The sequence below is a fragment of the Penicillium manginii genome, assembly GCF_028828005.1.
Source record: "Penicillium manginii strain IBT 31320 chromosome Unknown utg000004l:1.0-7231830.0:1.0-7236170.0, whole genome shotgun sequence".
Taxonomy (NCBI): Eukaryota; Fungi; Ascomycota; class Eurotiomycetes; order Eurotiales; family Aspergillaceae; genus Penicillium; species Penicillium manginii.
The window spans coordinates 148,114-165,814 of NW_026643105.1; the positions used below are offsets into that span (position 1 = coordinate 148,114).

At 46.2% G+C, this 17,701-nt stretch overlaps 4 protein-coding genes across 4 annotated transcripts; all 4 read left to right on the forward strand.

Annotated features, from left to right (window-relative positions):
- Window positions 1-203: 203 nt before the first annotated feature.
- Window positions 204-956, forward strand: N7533_003761 (uncharacterized protein; the record flags this gene model as incomplete). The annotated part of the gene is made up of 1 exon (XM_057100411.1): window positions 204-956. The coding sequence occupies one exon, from the start codon at window positions 204-206 to the stop codon at window positions 954-956; it is 753 nt and encodes a 250-aa protein (XP_056960041.1).
- A 584-nt stretch (window positions 957-1,540) lies between these two features.
- On the forward strand, window positions 1,541-2,167 carry N7533_003762 (uncharacterized protein; the record flags this gene model as incomplete). Its single annotated transcript, XM_057100412.1, has 1 exon — window positions 1,541-2,167. One exon carries the CDS (start codon window positions 1,541-1,543, stop codon window positions 2,165-2,167), a length of 627 nt encoding a protein of 208 aa, XP_056960042.1.
- Window positions 2,168-2,178: 11 nt separating this feature from the next.
- N7533_003763 (uncharacterized protein) lies at window positions 2,179-4,212 on the forward strand (the record flags this gene model as incomplete). Its single annotated transcript, XM_057100413.1, has 2 exons — window positions 2,179-2,409; window positions 2,560-4,212. 2 exons carry the CDS (start codon window positions 2,179-2,181, stop codon window positions 4,210-4,212), a joined length of 1,884 nt encoding a protein of 627 aa, XP_056960043.1.
- Window positions 4,213-4,415: 203 nt separating this feature from the next.
- Window positions 4,416-5,312, forward strand: N7533_003764 (uncharacterized protein; the record flags this gene model as incomplete). The annotated part of the gene is made up of 1 exon (XM_057100414.1): window positions 4,416-5,312. The coding sequence occupies one exon, from the start codon at window positions 4,416-4,418 to the stop codon at window positions 5,310-5,312; it is 897 nt and encodes a 298-aa protein (XP_056960044.1).
- Between the last annotated feature and the right edge of the window lie 12,389 nt (window positions 5,313-17,701).

Genomic DNA, 17,701 nt, shown 5'->3' on the forward strand with positions numbered 1-17,701 from the left:
TTTTATAAGGCCTCTTACTGGAAGGCCCAAAGTCCATCTCTATTCTGGCTTGAAGCAGTACGTTAATACTGGCGGTGATTAAACCAGAGTTTCCTTATAACATTGTCTTATAGGAAGATATCGCTCCACTTCTTGCACTCTTTACTCGTCGCCTCTGTCATACTGTGGCGAATTCAGCAACAGCAGAGAGAGCATTTTCACAGATGAACCTTCAGCATACAAAGGTCCGAAATAGGCTCGAGCCTCATCACGTTGAAAAATTGCTCTTCGTACAGATCAACAAACGACAATTTCGGGAGGAACAGTCTCCTAAGGTCACGCAGGAATTACTCCTTGAAGAAGAGGATGACGAGATAGAGAGGGTTTTACAGCGAAAGCAAGTGCAGGATGACCTAGAAGGGGGATCAGATATATCATCCAACCCAGCGCTAGATCTAGTTCTAGACCAAACACCCGATCCCAACCAAGCATCAGACCAAGCACCAGACCAAGCATCAGACCAAGCATCAGACCAAGCACCAGACCAAACACCAGGCCAAGTACCTGAACAAGCACCAGATCAAGGATCAGATCAAGCACCAGACCAAACACCAGGCCAAGTACCTGAACAAGCACCAGATCAAGGATCAGATCAAGCACCAGATCAGGAATCAGATTCAACTCAGATCTCTGAAAATATATGTGCACCAACTTCGGCACTTATTTCTGCATTGAATTCAGCGTTGACCTCGGCCTCAGTGTCAACGAATCCCGCCCTCGTCACTGCGTTGAATTCGAGACTTAATTTGTTGAAGTCAACTTCAGAGCCTTCCCCGACTTCAACGAAGCCCACAACAAGTTCAGGTTCACCTCATCCTATACGTACGAGGTCGAAGCGTTCATCTAAATGGCCTCAAGGAATTGCAGATCATTTCGAGCGGCCAACTCGGCGGCAGCGGGGGATAGATAACACCTAATGTCGATGTCACGCCCTTCATATTCGAAAGATTTGATTGGTAGAATGTAAGATAATAGTTACTATTTGGGACTAGCGCAATTTCAAGATTTCAAAGCCCATTTCAAATTACATTTCAAGAGGCCAAATTTCAGAAATTTTGAAATTTCATTTTGACATCCCTAGGTTCCACAAGTGGTGCAAACAGGAATTATGAAAAAAATACAGTCGTATAGCAGTGGTATCGGACAGTTTTATATAGTATCCGCTAAGTATATAAAGTATTGATCTATAGAGACGGGATTAATCATGCTTAATTACAATATGTTTAGTTAGTCCGGCCAAGAATTACTGGTTTTTCATTATAGTAAATTTATGCTGGCGATGGTAAGAAGTTGGTGGTGTGCCTGCCTGACAAAGATGATATGTTCTATTCGGGATTGTTGCGGAGAGCCCCTCCCCCTTGCGTCGGGTCCACGATATTCCGTGCTTATAATCGCACACAGATATTGCTCGTATATCCTCTCCTTCGAAAGGAACATTGCCGTTTCGAAGGAGAGTTGGGCTCTCTTCGCAGCGGTTTCTTCTTCAAGAGTTCCTCTTGCAATGGTGCGACATAGTTCCGAGGCCCCCAGTACTACTCCTGGGGGACAGACCACCCTGGGCTCCTCGTTCTATCCACCGGAGTATATTTGGAATTCTCTCTCTGATACCCAACGCGATTCGTTTATGTCCACAGTGTCCGCTTCCCTCGTTGCGGGCGACGGGCAGCGTAAGCGCCCACGTATAGATCTCACCACAGAGGAGGATATCGACGACGGTAGGGTTCCGTCTCTTGTTTTGCCAGTCCTCCCCCGCTTCCCCGGTCTCGACCGTGCTGCCATTATAGCCGTTTTTGAACACACCTTCCGCCCAAAGAAGGACCTCATAAAACTTCGCAGCCCCGAATTCAAAGCCTCGGCACCGGATGGCGAGTCCTTCGACTTGAAGTCCACATCGTCTGGCCTGCAATTCCGCAAGGTGGTTTCAATCAAGGACTGGGGTCAATCAAGGACTGGGGCAATGACGCATCCCTGTGGGCCCACTGCTTTAGCAGTTATATCGCCATCTGGTGTGATTTCTTCGCTGCCAAGCACTCACTATGCATCAGTGGAATGGTCCTTTTCCACCGCCGTATTTGTGACCTTGCCAGGGCATATAAGTGGCAGGAGTGTATCCTGCAAATGGCCTTAGACCACCATCAGATGGTCGTCGATAAAGGCGACCTTGCCGTTTCTCTTGGCGACTGGGAAATTGGGAAAGCTCTCGAAAGCTCCTACCTACGCCCGGATAACGTGCTCCCAGCAAAGACAGCGCCGACTACCCCAACCACACGGTCAACGCGCTCAACCGCCGCCTCAAACAACGATTCTGTCATCTGTGAAAAGTTCAACTCTTTTGCTGGCTGTCACTGGCGAACATGTCACCGTAGGCACGTCTGCTCTAAGTGTGGCAACGAACACTCTATGATAAGCTGCAAAGTGAAACCAGCGAGTTAGGACCACGCCGCGGTCTGCCTTGATATATTTCAAACGCTATCACCGCCAACCAGCTGGCCAGCCCCGCGTCCCAACACCTCTATCCAGTTTGAGATCTTTGACTCTTCTCTCCCGCCCCTGCGTGATTCTGCTTCCCCTTTTATCAGTTCAGTGTGGGAAACTCTCCTTGAACGATATCCTGGCGATCTAGGGACTATTTGTAGCGGTATTCTCACATTCGGCTGCCGCCTTGGTTGTACGGGCCAGCCGACAGACCGCCGAACATCTAATCACCATATTGAGGAACCCTCTATTATCACCCAAAAGCTCTCCGATGACCTGTCAAATCGTCGAGTGCAAGTTTGCACTGGTCCCGCTGTTGTGTCCCCACTAGGGCTCGTACCTAAACAAGACGGAAGCTGGCGCCGTATCCATGACCTTTCCTACCCGCCAGGGTGCAGTGTCAACGAGTCTATCCCGGCTATCGCCTCTGCCATACAATACATCTCCATAGATCACATTTTCGAACTCACCTGCACCTCTGGACGAGGATGCTTTATCATCAAACGCGACATCAAAGATGCTTTCCGCAATATCCCCGTCGCACCGGCCGACCGGCCTCTCCTAGCCTTTTCGTGGGATAGCAAGACATACATGGAATGTTGCCTTCCATTTGGTCTTGCAACTGCACCCTTCATCTTTAATCTCTTTGCTGAGGGTCTCAACTGGCTTCTGACTGCCTACTTACCTGGGGCCTCTATCGTCCATTACCTTGACGATTTTATCACTGTTTTTCCTCCTTCTGTAGGAGATATCTCTCAGGCTATCGTCGAGTTCAATACCGTTTACATTCCTCTTACAGATGCACTAGGCATCCCAAGGAATAACACCAAAGACGCCGCGGGTACCGTGGTCAATGTGCTTGGGATCGAAATCGACACAACACTTCTACAGGCCCGCATGCCTCGCGATAAGCTAACACGCGCATCTTCCGAGGCCGCGTCGCTATTACAGCAAAATCGTGTTTCGCATAAAGCCTTGCAACGTGTGATCGGTTTCCTCCAACACTGCTCAATGGTCATTCGTCTTGGCAGACCCCGCCTCCAGTCGCTCTACAGCGACCTCGCATCTTTCCCACCTCACCAGCGCTCTCTCCGCCGCCTATCCCATGATAGCCGCGAGGACCTCGCGTGGTGGACGGACACAATCCCGTTTTTCAACGGAATCCATTTCTTTAAGAAGAGCCGCCCCCTAGTTGCCCTCTACACAGACGCGTGTGACTCCGGTCTGGGCCTCTTCTTCTTTTTTGCGCCCTCACGGGACTCCGCCGGAGACTGGTTGTCTGCAGCACCTTACCTGCCTTCCACTCACGCCGCTATTGTGGACGCCTCCTCCGTCTGCGCTAGCGAGGCCCACATCAACACCAAGGAGGTTACCGCAATTCTGCAGGCCTTCCTTCTACACAGCCTCCATTGGGCTCATCATCGTGTCCTCGCTTTTACGGACAGTGCCGTCGCGTTCCATGGCCTGTCTAAGCAGGCACTCCGCGGGCCGGCCCATCGCCAACTGCTCATGCTTTTCAGTATAGCAGCCGCCCTTGACATAGAAATCCAGCCACACTGGCTACCTTCATCAGAAAACCTGCTAGCTGACGCATTATCCCGTTCCGACTATGGTTCCATCGCTGACATTTGCCCACAGTGGACGAGCTCCTTTCCCTTGCTCCGCCAGCCTGGTTCTCCAGCCAGCCTATTTTCGTGAGTGCTGGTCATGCTAAGCTGGTCTGGAATGGTCTGGCAGAGGGAACAAGAAAAGGGTACCGCTCCGCACAGCGCTCATACACCCGTAGCTGCGCCCTCAATGGATTACAGCCATGGCCAGCAACAGCACCAGCGATCTACACTTGGCTCACGGAACGACTGCTGGGCGCAGGTGGGAGCCCACCAGTGAAGCCCGATACAGCTATGTCTGAGCTCTCAGCGCTCCGCGCGTACCACGTCGACAACGGTCTTTCCGATGCAATTTTTGACCTCCACGCCAAGCATTTTCGTCGTATGGTCGATGGTGCTCGCCGGCTGCAACCCCCGCGCCAAAAGCGGGTTCGCAATCCAATCCCACGCACCTCAATTATAACCCTATCAGGGAATATTTCACATCTACCTGCCCAGCCACTGAGGCTCTCAGGGCCCCAGAGAGACGATCTCAATCTTGCCGTGGCTGCCCGGGTTGCCTTCGCCGGGTTTCTTCGGTTCGGGGAATTTACATACTCAGCTGCTGAGCATAGGAATACGCAAATCTTTGTTGCTACTAAGTTAACCCGGGGGGATATCAGATTCTCCCCTACCATGGACCACGTCCTCCTCACTTTAAAGAGAAGCAAGACCGACCGAAACCACGAAGGTGTTAATATTGTCCTTGCAGCGACAAACGACGCGGCCTGCCCCGTTGAGGGACTTTCTAAGCTATTCCTTCATGATTCACAACCTTCAACTGCTCCTTTGTTTACGCTCTCCTCCGGGCCATTCACCTCAGCCGCCTTTCAACGCGCCGTTATCTCCAAGCTCAAACGCTCTGGGGAAGATACCACAGGACTAAAAGGTCATAGTTTCAGAAAAGGGGCAGCCCAACACGCCCACGATTCGGGCCTGAGAAGTGACCACATTCAAGCCCTCGGAAGATGGTCTTCCGAAGCTTTCCGTCTTTACTTCACGACGCCCCCAACAACACTGTACACCTGGAACCGTCAATTCCAGACCGGTCATCCAACTCCGGTCTCCTCTTCCTCACCACCAGCCCCTCCACCATCCTTATTTGGCCCATCGGGTCATTTGGGCCCGCCTGCAGCCCTCGCGGCGCTGTAGTCTTCTGTCAAGGAGACCTACATCACCATGTTCGGACTGCAGGTGCCCCGTACGGGCCAAAAACATCTCACGCGTCTTCATTGTAGCAATGGTTGGAATAGATGATATGTTCTATTCGGGATTGTTGCGGAGAGCCCCTCCCCCTTGCGTCGGGTCCACGATATTCCGTGCTTATAATCGCACACAGATATTGCTCGTATATCCTCTCCTTCGAAAGGAACATTGCCGTTTCGAAGGAGAGTTGGGCTCTCTTCGCAGCGGTTTCTTCCCGCCCACCGCGGAACCCTCATGTATGTACTAAGTATGCTTCCGCATAGCTTTACTTCCTCCTGAAATATACGGAGTGCTACGGGCCCGCCTGCAGCCCTCGCGGCGCTGTAGTCTTCTGTCAAGGAGACCTACATCACCATGTTCGGACTGCAGGTGCCCCGTACGGGCCAAAAACATCTCACGCGTCTTCATTGTAGCAATGGTTGGAATAGATATATATATATCTTCAACAATTCAATTGCATGTGATGCGACCGACCATCACCACACTGCATTTACGAGATATTCCATGTGTATTACTAGAATTATACAATGCATAGGCTATAATAGTGACCAATACTGAGCCATTTCAAAACATTACCTAGAAGGCAGTATTTTTTTAGGAGTATATACAACAGAAGAACATATAACAGGGTGTATATTACGCGTAGTGACTCAGGCTTTTATACAGCCGAAATAGGAAAATCTTGGCAAATTTATGCAAATACGGTTCAACGAGGTTCGAACCGCGACAGAACCGCATAGAACCGCGGTGCGGTGCGGTTCTTATATTGTAGAACCGCAGAACCGCGAGGTTCGGTTCAAGGTTCTAGATATTGGAACCGGAACCGCACCATTTCGAGGTCTAAACATAGGCAATCCATCGAAAAGTAAACTGTATTTCGTTCTCACCACAAGAAAAGCTTACCTAGGCTATATCGATGTTTCGAGGATCCTTATCTACTGAGCCTTGTTGAGACATCGCCAAAATAAATAACAGCCAAAAAACGTGATGCCGCCTAAGGCAACGTCAATTCCTTTTCGTCACGGGCGGCCGGGGAAGCAAAATAGGTGAGCGGAAATGGAATTCTTGGAGCGGATGACAGGACCAATAAGAATGCGATATGACATTTACCGTCTTAAATTGCCAGTCAGGTAGGCAGAGCGAGTAGAATACAGACAACTCGGAGATGGTACGGGTTTTATACTATATCCCAGTTGGTTCAATCATCAGAATCATTGGTTCAGGGTCTCTTTGTTACTTCAATCGAAGGGGGGGGCATCTTCTATTTGTTGACATACTTCAGTAGAACCGAAGGTTACAGTATGCCAGTTTGTGGACTTCGCTGCATTTTGCCGAGGGTCCAATTCATAAGGTGGCCTAGAAGCAGGTCAACGATCTCAGTAACCATCGCGAGGCAGGTACAGCCTCATCCTCAAAATAGAGACTTAGTGGCTTGCTCAAATTTTAACAGAAGAATTATAAAACATCTTAGTATGATGCTATAAAGGGCTAGCAGATATGTGAACTAGTGATGATGCGTGGATAAGAGACAATACACAAAGGTGGGATGATGAAAGACCAACAATGTGATGTATTGAGAAAAAAAACCAACCTACATAAAGCGGCGGCGTTGATAGCTTCAAGGGCAGCAGCGGATACCTGTTGCGAGGGATTTTCTCTCCGCCTCAATTTTTTTTTTTTACAACACCCTGCTTTTGTTCCCTATCTATGGGATATGTCCTAAGTGCATTAATCGAGACATACATCGGAATATAACGCCATTCCAGGTAAAAGATTGATACTTACAGGCATCCGAACTTTATAGGGTTTCGTATTAGCCCATCTTATTATACCATACTAAACACCTGTGCCGACAGTCATTCAGCACATATAACTCACTTCGTAAACACAACAGACACACCAGATCGTCCTCTATCGGCCAAGAGGCCCTACTAAAAGACCTCGTCGGTTCTCCAAATACCCAGGGGATAACGCTACCGCCAACCAACATAACCTGTTCCGAGAACCTCTGGGGGGTACAAGTATCGAGTATAAGGTTAGGGTCTTCTAGCAAGAGAGTTAGAGCCTAATTAATACATAATAGAATACCACTAGTACTGCCGGCCGTTTGACGATCGAGGTCAAGAATATCCTACACCTGGGCTCGTCTATCGCAAAGCCAGCTCTCGACCTGCTCGACTTATGTTTTGTGTCTTTGGTAATATTATGTTGTCCAATCTACCGGGAATATCCGACTCCAGAACGAGCAATGCCAACTTTGGCTATCAAACGAGGAACTAGAAGCTGAAAATGGCCTTCTCCTGCAGCGTTATAATAAGCAGGCACTAGTACTGGGGGATCGTAGGCGGGCAGCCCACACTAATCAGGCTAGAGTCATCTCAGTGTTACGCCCATATGAATAGAATTCTGACCAGATGAATTGTCCTTGATGTATCAACAAACGTTAGTGAATGTGCAAGAAGGCAAGGGTACTGGATGTCACATTTCACGGGTGCACTTCGTAGCATTAGCCATTTCGTAGATTGTTAGTGCTATATTCCCAATCGGATAAGCTTGAGCTTTCATAAGCGAATATTAAGCGACATCTTCGATATAGTAGCTGAGATAGTCGAAAATAATTGTTGGGCTTCATTATAATTGAGCAAATTTAACCGTTGTGGCAATCGACTGGCCGTACTTTATGAGGCTGCTTCTGCTGATAAGTTCGTGGCGTTCGGTGGTAATATTGAGGAGGGAGTATTCAATCTAGCACTAATTATTAGCAGCTTACGTAAGGTGGTCATTCGCCACTTACCGTGCTGATGCCCTAGATGAGATCCTCTGATACCAGCTATGAACAGCACCCCGGTCGGGCTCTTGGGACTCGCCGAACCAGGGCGGTGTTTCACTACTCTTCTATATCAGCATGATTTCTAGTAGCTTAAGGCGGTACAGACTTACCGTAAATATAGTCTGGCATCAGCAAAGGTAAGCCAGAGACAAGCTAGCAGACATCAGCTCGATCCCATATACATGAGGGCCCGAGATCACTCTATACTACGGGGAATGGATGTAGCCATACCTGCCAATACATAGCTATTTCGTATGTGCTGTTCGTGCACTAGGCAAATCTTCAACCGTGCCAGGACAAAGTACCACTAGAGGAGAGATTCATACTATTTTGGCAAGAGTAAACTAGGAACTAACCTACAACAACTGCTCCCGCAGCGAGGGATCTAGCATAATTCCAGTGCTACAGCCTGGCTTATCGCTTGCTCAGCTACAATCAGGGCCTGATCGAGCTGGCCCTTAGCTCGTGGTCGGTAATTTAATACATTATTGGCTAAATCGGCTTTTATACAAACCATGGTCCCTCTTGATTGCCGTCAATACTAGGCCTCTCTTTATTATCGCCAGATACTGCTATAGCTCAGGCGGTCTAGTATAGGACAGAGTCATAGCTACCGACGAGTCTTCGGATCGGACGTGGGCAAGAGGTTCATAGCCACCGGAATACAGCAGGTTCCTAATACAGCAACAGTTAACCTTTAATCGAACAGTGTAATACTGAAGAGATAAAAACATTTTGGAATATTACCATATAGCTAACAGCAGGACATCAAGCCTTCCGGGATTAGGCCCGCTAAATACGCTATCCGAAGTGGCCGTATCAAATACGTCTTCAGAAACAACCAAGGCACAGGCATACTAGGAGTTAGTGACTTAGCATATTAGGCTAGTGCACCTGGCTTGGTTTCAAGGATGATAGGGGATATAGCGCTGTCATGTCGAGTGCAATATTGACGTTCGCCTCATAGCAAGAAAGAGGCAGCATCAATTTTTTTGCAAGAACGGGGAGTTAAAAATATATAGTCTCTGCACTGGAATTAAAACTTAGTCCTAGACGTTGAGAATAGGCAGTAGCAACGTATAGGGCAACTTACGAGATAAGGGCTGGCTTATAGTAAAATAATTGCTTTCCTATACAGAGAGTGATCCACACAGGCTAACTACTCTCGAAACTGCCGGAGTGATTGAAACATACTTTACCAGCTACTACTGCGTGTGACGTTCTAGTTCAATCAAGTCGACTTGGTGGTGGCTGATTTCGATATATGATAAACCATCAGTAGGTAGCTTATAGGGGCCTTTCGTTACTTACTATCTTCGCAACATAAGTTGATTATCGAGACCATTCCAGGTCCGTTGATTGAATCCCCAGAGGAACAGCTAAGACAGAACTGATATTCGACATTTTCCATGTTAGTATAGTCTCAAATGATCGGGTTACTAAACTTACCTGCCGTTTACAGATTTCAGTATCGAGTATAGACAGACTAAGAGCAATATAACAGATCAGTTCGATCACAAGTACATAGCAGTTTGGGGTCAACTTAGTCCGTACTGGAGGAGAGTAGCTGATAAAGTCAAAGTATTCAATATTCTTTGCCCCATAATGACAAGAGAATACTTAAGAACGATTTTTCTGCTGGCAAGAGCTCGGGTACTTATAGTATTACTTCCAACCCTTACTCTCGAGTCTATATAATAACCCTTACGAATTGCCAGAGTCTCAACACCACTGACCCTCAGATTTCAGCTGGTTCAACATTTACCTATTGATCTGATGCAGTATTCGGAGGCATCGCAGCTTTTTCTTGATGATTAAGTATATAAAAACCCCCTTCTCGCTGCTGGCACCGTTTCAACACTCCCGGCGGTCCGCAGAAAAATGCTGACGATGTATTTCAATATTCATCAATATAGGTCTGTACTTTATCGCTACGAGGTGGCACAACAGCGGCCACCACAATCTCAGCCACAACCTGTCTTATCGCTTACTCAGCTAACATCAGAGAATGAAATAACTGGCCTTTAGAATATTGCCAATGGCTCGTTTCAATTTGCTGATTGATGCTGCTCGGGAAAATAGTTATCTTTTTCTGTGGCCGTTGATTCTTGGTTTCTCTTCGCTGTCGCGGATGCTCTGATGGCTCGCTCGCTCAACAGTAAGGTAGGCTTATGGCCACCAATAAGCCTTCGGATCGGACGTAGGGCAGGAGGTTCATAGCTATTAGAGTATTACGAGTTACCAATATATTGACTATTAACCTTTTTTCGGATAGGGTGATGCCGAAGAGATAAAATGAAACACTTTGAAGCTTTACCATATGGCTAAGCAGAGGGCATTAAGCCTTTCTGAATTGGGACTGCTAAATATGCTAGGCGAAGTAGCTGTGTCAACCACGTCTTTAGAAACAATAAAGATACAAGTATAGAGAGATTTAGTGGCTTGGCCCATCAGGTTGTTAAAGCTGGTTCAGTTTCAAAGATAAGGGGGGTACAAGCTCTGTCAGGTTAAGGGTAATATAGACACACGCTATATAAAGAAAAAGAATTATCAGCGATATCTTCTAAGGAATGGAGAGCTACGAACAGAAAGCGTTCGTTTTGAGATCGAAAATACAGTACCAGGCGTCGGGAATAGGCAGAGGTAAAGCACTAGCATAACTTACAAGAAATTAAGTGACTTGCAATAGAAAGCTCACTATCTCCATCCTACAGAGAGGGTCATCAGCATATAATATCTACCTTTGAAATTACTACAGTCTTTGAAATTACGTTATCACTTCTTGCTGTCCGCTATAGGGGACTGTATAAAGGATAGTATCTATTTATCATCAATCATCAGTAGACAGTTCATAAAGGCAACTTATAACTCACTATGCTCACAGCTTGGACTATTTAGGATCCCGAAAGTTTCTTCAATAAGTGCTTAGCGGAATAGCAGAGACAGGGCTAATATTGAGCATCTTTTGCGTTAGTATATTATCAAATAACTAGCAGCTCCACTTACTATTTGAAGACTTGATAATTATAAAAGGTTAGACTACCAAGATACAACAGATTAGTTCAATTTATTACATAATTTGGAGGTCAATCGATACCAAAGAGTAGCCACAGAGACGAATCACACCCGATATTCTTTCACCCAAAATCATAAAGGATGCTTGTAAATGACTGTTCTGCTGGCGAGGGACTGGGTATTTATAGCAATTCAGTTAGGCATTCAGTCTGTGTCAATAAGATCATCATTATGAATTGTAAGGGCCTAAGCTCAAACTACTCTTCAATGATAACTGGCTTAACATTTTATCACTAGTTCAAAGCAGCTCTTAGAGAAATTGCATTTTGAGCCTAGTGATCCGGAACATAAAAAACTTTTCTTAGCTGTTTGCATCGTATAAACAGTCGCAAGAATACCACAGAAAAGAATTGATAACAGTTATCAATATTCACCACCGTATGTCTGCCCTTTCTTGTGACGGTCGAGGTAACCAGATCATGTCATTTTATTTCACTTATTAGTGATAAGCCCGTCACTCCACACAATAAATACCTTATTAAAGACAGGCATACACCATCCTATATTGCGACCCTAGATTTCAATCAGCCAAACTGTAGGGTTATTTATTACCTACTTCACATATCGGAGAAAATACGTTACACCTACACAATATCAAGTAGATACAAGCTATGGTACAGTGCGGGGCTGATCCGCACAGCCCACATCTCGCAAAAGAGCTCCTTGTATAGTTAGCAAGTCACTAGATCGATTATGTTTTCGCAGAACAACTATTTCTGCTATCAACCTCGTCTTTGCATATAGCAATACTTACATTAGTCTCCTGGGAGCTGAGTGGACGCAGGAAGATGATTACTACAAGGAAACATCAGCCAATTAGTGTCAAAGGCCCATATACGCATAAGTCTTCAATAAAATAGTTGGTTGATAATTGGGCTTAGCTCCCAGGAGCCTATAGGTCATAAATAATGATGCAATCATTGGATACCATTAATAGAGTGATATTTACGGAGGAATAATAAGCCAATCGGTGCCACGAATGATCCACATATATCACAAAGCCTTAGTAGCTCTGTAGCCCACTATTTTTCGAAGCCCGTACATTCCCTAATACCCTTCCCTTTCCCCTAAGCCTAGAGGTAAATCTTTTTTATTTTGATTTTGATTTTGATTTTTTCACTCTGGGCTAGTGGGTTAGTTTCCTAAGTTCTTGTGCCTGCCTTTTCGTCAAAATAGGTGTGCTAGCACAGAATCACTAAGCACATATCCCGGAAAGTCCATTAACAGCCTTGTTACTATGCTGGCTTTGTATAAGAGTAGTCTTATAAATTAAGCTTAAGTATATTCTGTGCCGTTGAAAGCTTGCCGTCCGGTGGCTTCAGTCTCAGTTATTTTAGGAGGAACGGACCCTTGGTGTCACATATAGCTAGTGGGGACATCGCGAGAGTTTCTTTAGCTGACTCCATGATTTTCGCTCAGACCCACAAGAGACGATATTTGGGACTGGGTATGCGCTACCATAGCGAGAGTATAGGCTTCCATGGTAATCTGGGTCAAAGGGTTGCTATCAACAGAGTCAAGTATAGATATAGGTATAGTGGGTTGTAGTGGTTGTTACATCGTGCTACTTTTGGCCACTGGGAAGATCTACTTTGTATATAAGCCTTTACATATCGCAAGAGTATGAAATGACGACTGGCTCGATAAGATGGTATGGTAAGAAATCTCGTATGCTTACCTTCGAAACAGAGTATCCAGCCTCAGCAAGAACCTTCGATTATAGACAGAAGTACAGCAATCTAACTTGAGGATAAGATTAGCGAAGAAATGGCTAGGTATATAAGGGTATGCTTCTGCAAAATCGTTGTATGAAGCAAGTGGATATAAAGAATTTCAAATTAGAGGAGATGGCGTGCGGTCAACTTGTAAATTCAGACAGTATAAGCAATCAGCGGGAGAGAGAACCGACGATCACAGTGACAGACCCTGCATACCACACCTGCTGAGTAGCCGCGGTTTACTGATTTGTCACCAAAAGCCAACCATTCCTGGAGCTCCATGGTCACGTGTATTTACGGGACCCGGGCTTGGTCCGGATTCCAGAATGCCCGGCAGAAAGCACTCAGAACCGTCACAACGAAAACTCCTGCTATATGTGTTTGTATCTTAAAACTAGTGCAAGCGTATCTTGATGCTGTTTAAATATTTTGAGGGATTTCCTGTGGGTGGGCCGCTCTCATGATATTTTTGTCGATGTAGATCTGATCGTTTGTTTAAGTGTACCTCCACATATGGGAGATATTCCTGAAATACTGTGTTCAAACGGAGATGCCCACTTTCTATACGTTTAGGAGCCTACAAGCATTGAGGTCGACTAAGGAAAAGTAAAAGGGAAGCCGAATTTTGGAGTACATGCTTGGGTTTGCCACGTTCAGGTACATCGCAATTTGTCGATTTGAAGGAGTGGTTAAATACCACTAATACCTTTTGGGATAGGATGTTCATCATCCGCTCAATTCCCCTAGTATTCGTATGGTATTCGGGATAGACTCGGAGTTATGGTGTCGTAACACACCGCATTGGCATGATACAGACTCTCGAGGGCGTTCAACCGCTCTCATACACCTTCAATCAATCATCTGATTCTATTGGACATGTTCAGTACTAGCCAGTACCTCAATTCCTCATCCTGACACAATTCAATAATTTCCCGAACGTAAAATCGGACCGGTCCATGAGCCGCGCCTTACGAGAACTCAATCTGCAAGACTTTTTCCACCTCCGAAATCAGGTCCTTCTCGATATATTCTATGAGTCTTCCGATCACGTCTGGAAGTGTAATCAATCATTGGTTCGGTGGATTACGGAGAGGTAAATTAGGTAAAGAAGCTTGAAACGGAGTAGTTTGCTGTGACTGTATTTGCTTTATACTTGGCTTGGGAAGGGTTTTCTGTAGGAATCTAAGGAGACTACAGAGCTTCTCCGCGCCAGGACTCCCGCCGATGCAGAGGCAAAATTCGATAGCGGTATAAACCATCTCAAGCAGACTATCTCTGTCTTGGGTTAAGCGATGAACAGCAGTGTGGCGGATGCTCATGATGGAATGGCGCAAGTTCTGAACAGGGGTGATATTTGTACAGTATTACTTAGTCGAGATCTTCGATCAGTTCTTAGCTAAAAATTTAAAGAATTTATATAGCTCCAGTGCTTTGGGGCATGTCTAGCCAATAGCTAAAGACTGTGGTAGACGGCATTTTTGAATAAATTAGAAGGCGGAATGCTCGAGGTGATGTTGTAGAGTTTGGAGGATGATATACTACGCTCGAAAATGGATAGGCATTAAAGTCAGTCCTAGTATAGGGAACAGAATCTCTACGAACTCTATCACCGTAATTAGCGAAGGCACTCCGACCTTTAGCTTTAGCTTACCCTTAGCTTTTAATCTCCGGCAATATTCCAAAAAGCGTTTTAAAGACCTACGATAGTCAATTATGGAATTATCCAATTTTGAGAAAACCCCGAGGTTATTTACTAGTAGCGGATTGATTATGGAGACCATGAATACTAAGCAGTAGCGGAGTCTCTATTGGGGCTCAAGAAAACCATATTCCGACAGCGGAGTCGGTGTCGACATATCTTCATCGATGGTACCTTTTCGGCCGGCTTGTGGGTGTGGGCACACGAAGTACCCTGGTCGTTCTGTACTAGTAAGTGAAATTAAGATCTGAGCGGCAGGAGGCGTTGCAGTGACTGCGACTTGCGGCGGAAAATATGTCGGCCAGGCTGAGGGAAAGCATTTTTTTCTCACGGAGGTGAGAGCAAAAATTTTGCTGGTGAAGATTTCTGTGGGCGGGCAATTGATCTGCTAAGGTAAGTCTTCTATGGAATGACTCTATATATTAGCTGTGTGAAAACCGTTTCACATCGTTGAGCAATGTTGAGACCAATAATTCGCAAATCGATTGGCCACGGTGTGAGTGAATACTGGCAGACTTTTCAAGCTACGATGATTAAGCTGCCACAGTGAGTAGTCCATGGAATGCCACTTCGGTCTAAGCCTCATACCAACTGTGTCGAAGGCCGTTTGACCAAGGTGAATCAACGTTGATGAGAGGAATGATTTGTCACGCATTGCATTATGTCAACCACGGCTCTAGGTGGATCTAGCTAGTCCGCCCGCTCTCCACTCCAAACTCTTGAAATTTCTTATTTCAACGTTGAATTAACCGCCTTAACACCCAGCAAAAAGGCGGTCGCTTAGTGCGAATTTCGAATGAAGATCTCTGGGCCCAGCAAAATGTACGTAAGTGGTCGCTGCCGAAAAACGTACCCGGAATGGCATAAAAGACGCTCTTTTCCCGTCGAAAAGAAAAGCAGGGCTTTCCTCCTCACACTCCCGAGCCACTTGGGTGTTCTTTGCAGGATAAGATCTGCGTTACCAATAACTCTTTGCGGTATAGGCCCCACGTATTCAAGTCTGCCTCGCAGGGGGACGCTGTGTTACCAAGGGAGACCCGCAGGAGAGTGCTGCGTCGACAAGTTCTCCCTCGCAGCAATGAGCCCTGTGATTGTAAGAGTGTGCTCCCTCGCAGCCAATGAGCCCTGTGTTGTATAAATGTGCTTCCTCACAGCCAATGAGCCCTGTGTTGTATAAATACGCTCCCTCACAGCCAATGAGCCCTGTGTTGTATAAATACGCTCCCTCACAGCCAATGAGCCCTGTATTGTATAACTGTGCTCCCTCACAGCCAATAAGCCCTGCGTTATATAAATGTGCTCCGCAGGGACGCCTGCGATATCAAGAGTCTCTGCGCTGGAGACCGCCGTGATACCAAGTTCTCCCTCACAGCCTTGAGCCCTGTGATTGTATAATCTTGAGCTTCTATGCAGCCTTGAGCCCTGCGTTATCAAATTTGTGCTTGTTAGGCGACCTGTGGCGCCACGGTGCTCGTCCTGATCCTCTGGCAATTGCAGGCACCTCTTTGTAGTGTCAGAGACTAGTATTCGGGGGAGTGACTTGAAGAAGCCAAGACCTGCTCTAAAGAATCCATAGAAATTAAGAATTCGCTAAGAAACTTTGTGTTTTATATGATTCAGCCTGTTTGTAGAGTTCACTATTCGTGTTCTTGTTCACGTAGGGTATTTTTTAGTCTTAAATCACGCCCTGGGCTTGGAGAATAAGTATTGTCTTTTATGTGGTGTAAATTAGAATATTAAGTCATGGGGCCGGTTGAGATCTTGGTGTATGATAGCGTGGTGGCCAATGTGGGCGACGGCTGTAATTTAAAGTTGTCTCTATTGGTGGGAATGCTTGTGTTTTGCCTAGGAGCGGCGGTAGAGTTTGTCCGGAGATACGAGTATTATGGACATCGAGAGTGGAATATGTTGAGGGTAACGGTTAAGGGTGAGGGGGAAGATGAGGGTTGCAGGTGAGGTTCAACGGTGATTGATGGTGTGTTGGTGTTGAGGGCTGGAGGTCAGTAAGGGTTGATGATAACAGGACCGGACCAGTAAGTCCACATATTAATGTGCAGTGTGGCGCGATCGCTGAGCGGTGAGGTGGCCGCTACCGGTGATCTGACCACCCATTGCCGTCCAACAGATTATTTCCAGCTAGCTTATGTCAAGAGCTAGGGCCACTTAGGAGTCTGAGAAGAAGAGACTTCTTTCGAGAGGGTTTGGCTTGTAGGAGAGTCCTCTCAAGAGGAAATCAGTCACAGGATGGCCTACTGAAGAGTATAGGCGACGTAGAAGGGTATATGTCATATAAGCTGGCTCTTTGTACTACTTCCCTCCTAGTCCAATCATTCTAGGCCTAGACCAGTCTTGAGATAGCCTAGAGAGCCATGCTGCCCTAGTAAGTATTGTTACCATTCGTATATCCGCTGTGCAGAAGGAGTGTGTCCCCGTAGTTTTGATATAGAGTTTGTGCAGGACAGGGCTAAGCCGCACCATAACTTGTATTTGCCTGCTATTGTGTAAAATGTGCTTAGGCAAAATGTACTTAGCTGTGATAAGATAGATATCAAATCCGAATGAATATTAATAACTCTGCGGTTTAGTTAGCACGTAACCAGAGGCGCATCTATAACTTGATGTTTATATAACATGGAGATGGGACATTCATCGAGAAAGATATTGTGCTCATCATCGGTGAGTGGAACGAAATGGTATAGCCGCTTGCTGCCCCTCCTGTCGCACTAACGTACAGACCTATGTTGATGAATGTTGAAATGTGTCGTCGGCGCTTTTCTGCAGTATCGCTGTGAGTGTTGAAACAAGAACAATAGTGAGGGAGGCTTTTGGATATACTTAATTATCAACAAAAAGCCGTAATGTCGCCGAATACTGCTTAAATCAATAGTTGAATCTTAAACCAGCTGCAATCTGAGGGTCAGTGGTGTTGAGACCCTCACAATTTGCAGCAATCATTACATTAGTGTAAGGGTAAGGGCTGGGTACAACTATAAGTACTTGAGCTCTCGCCAGC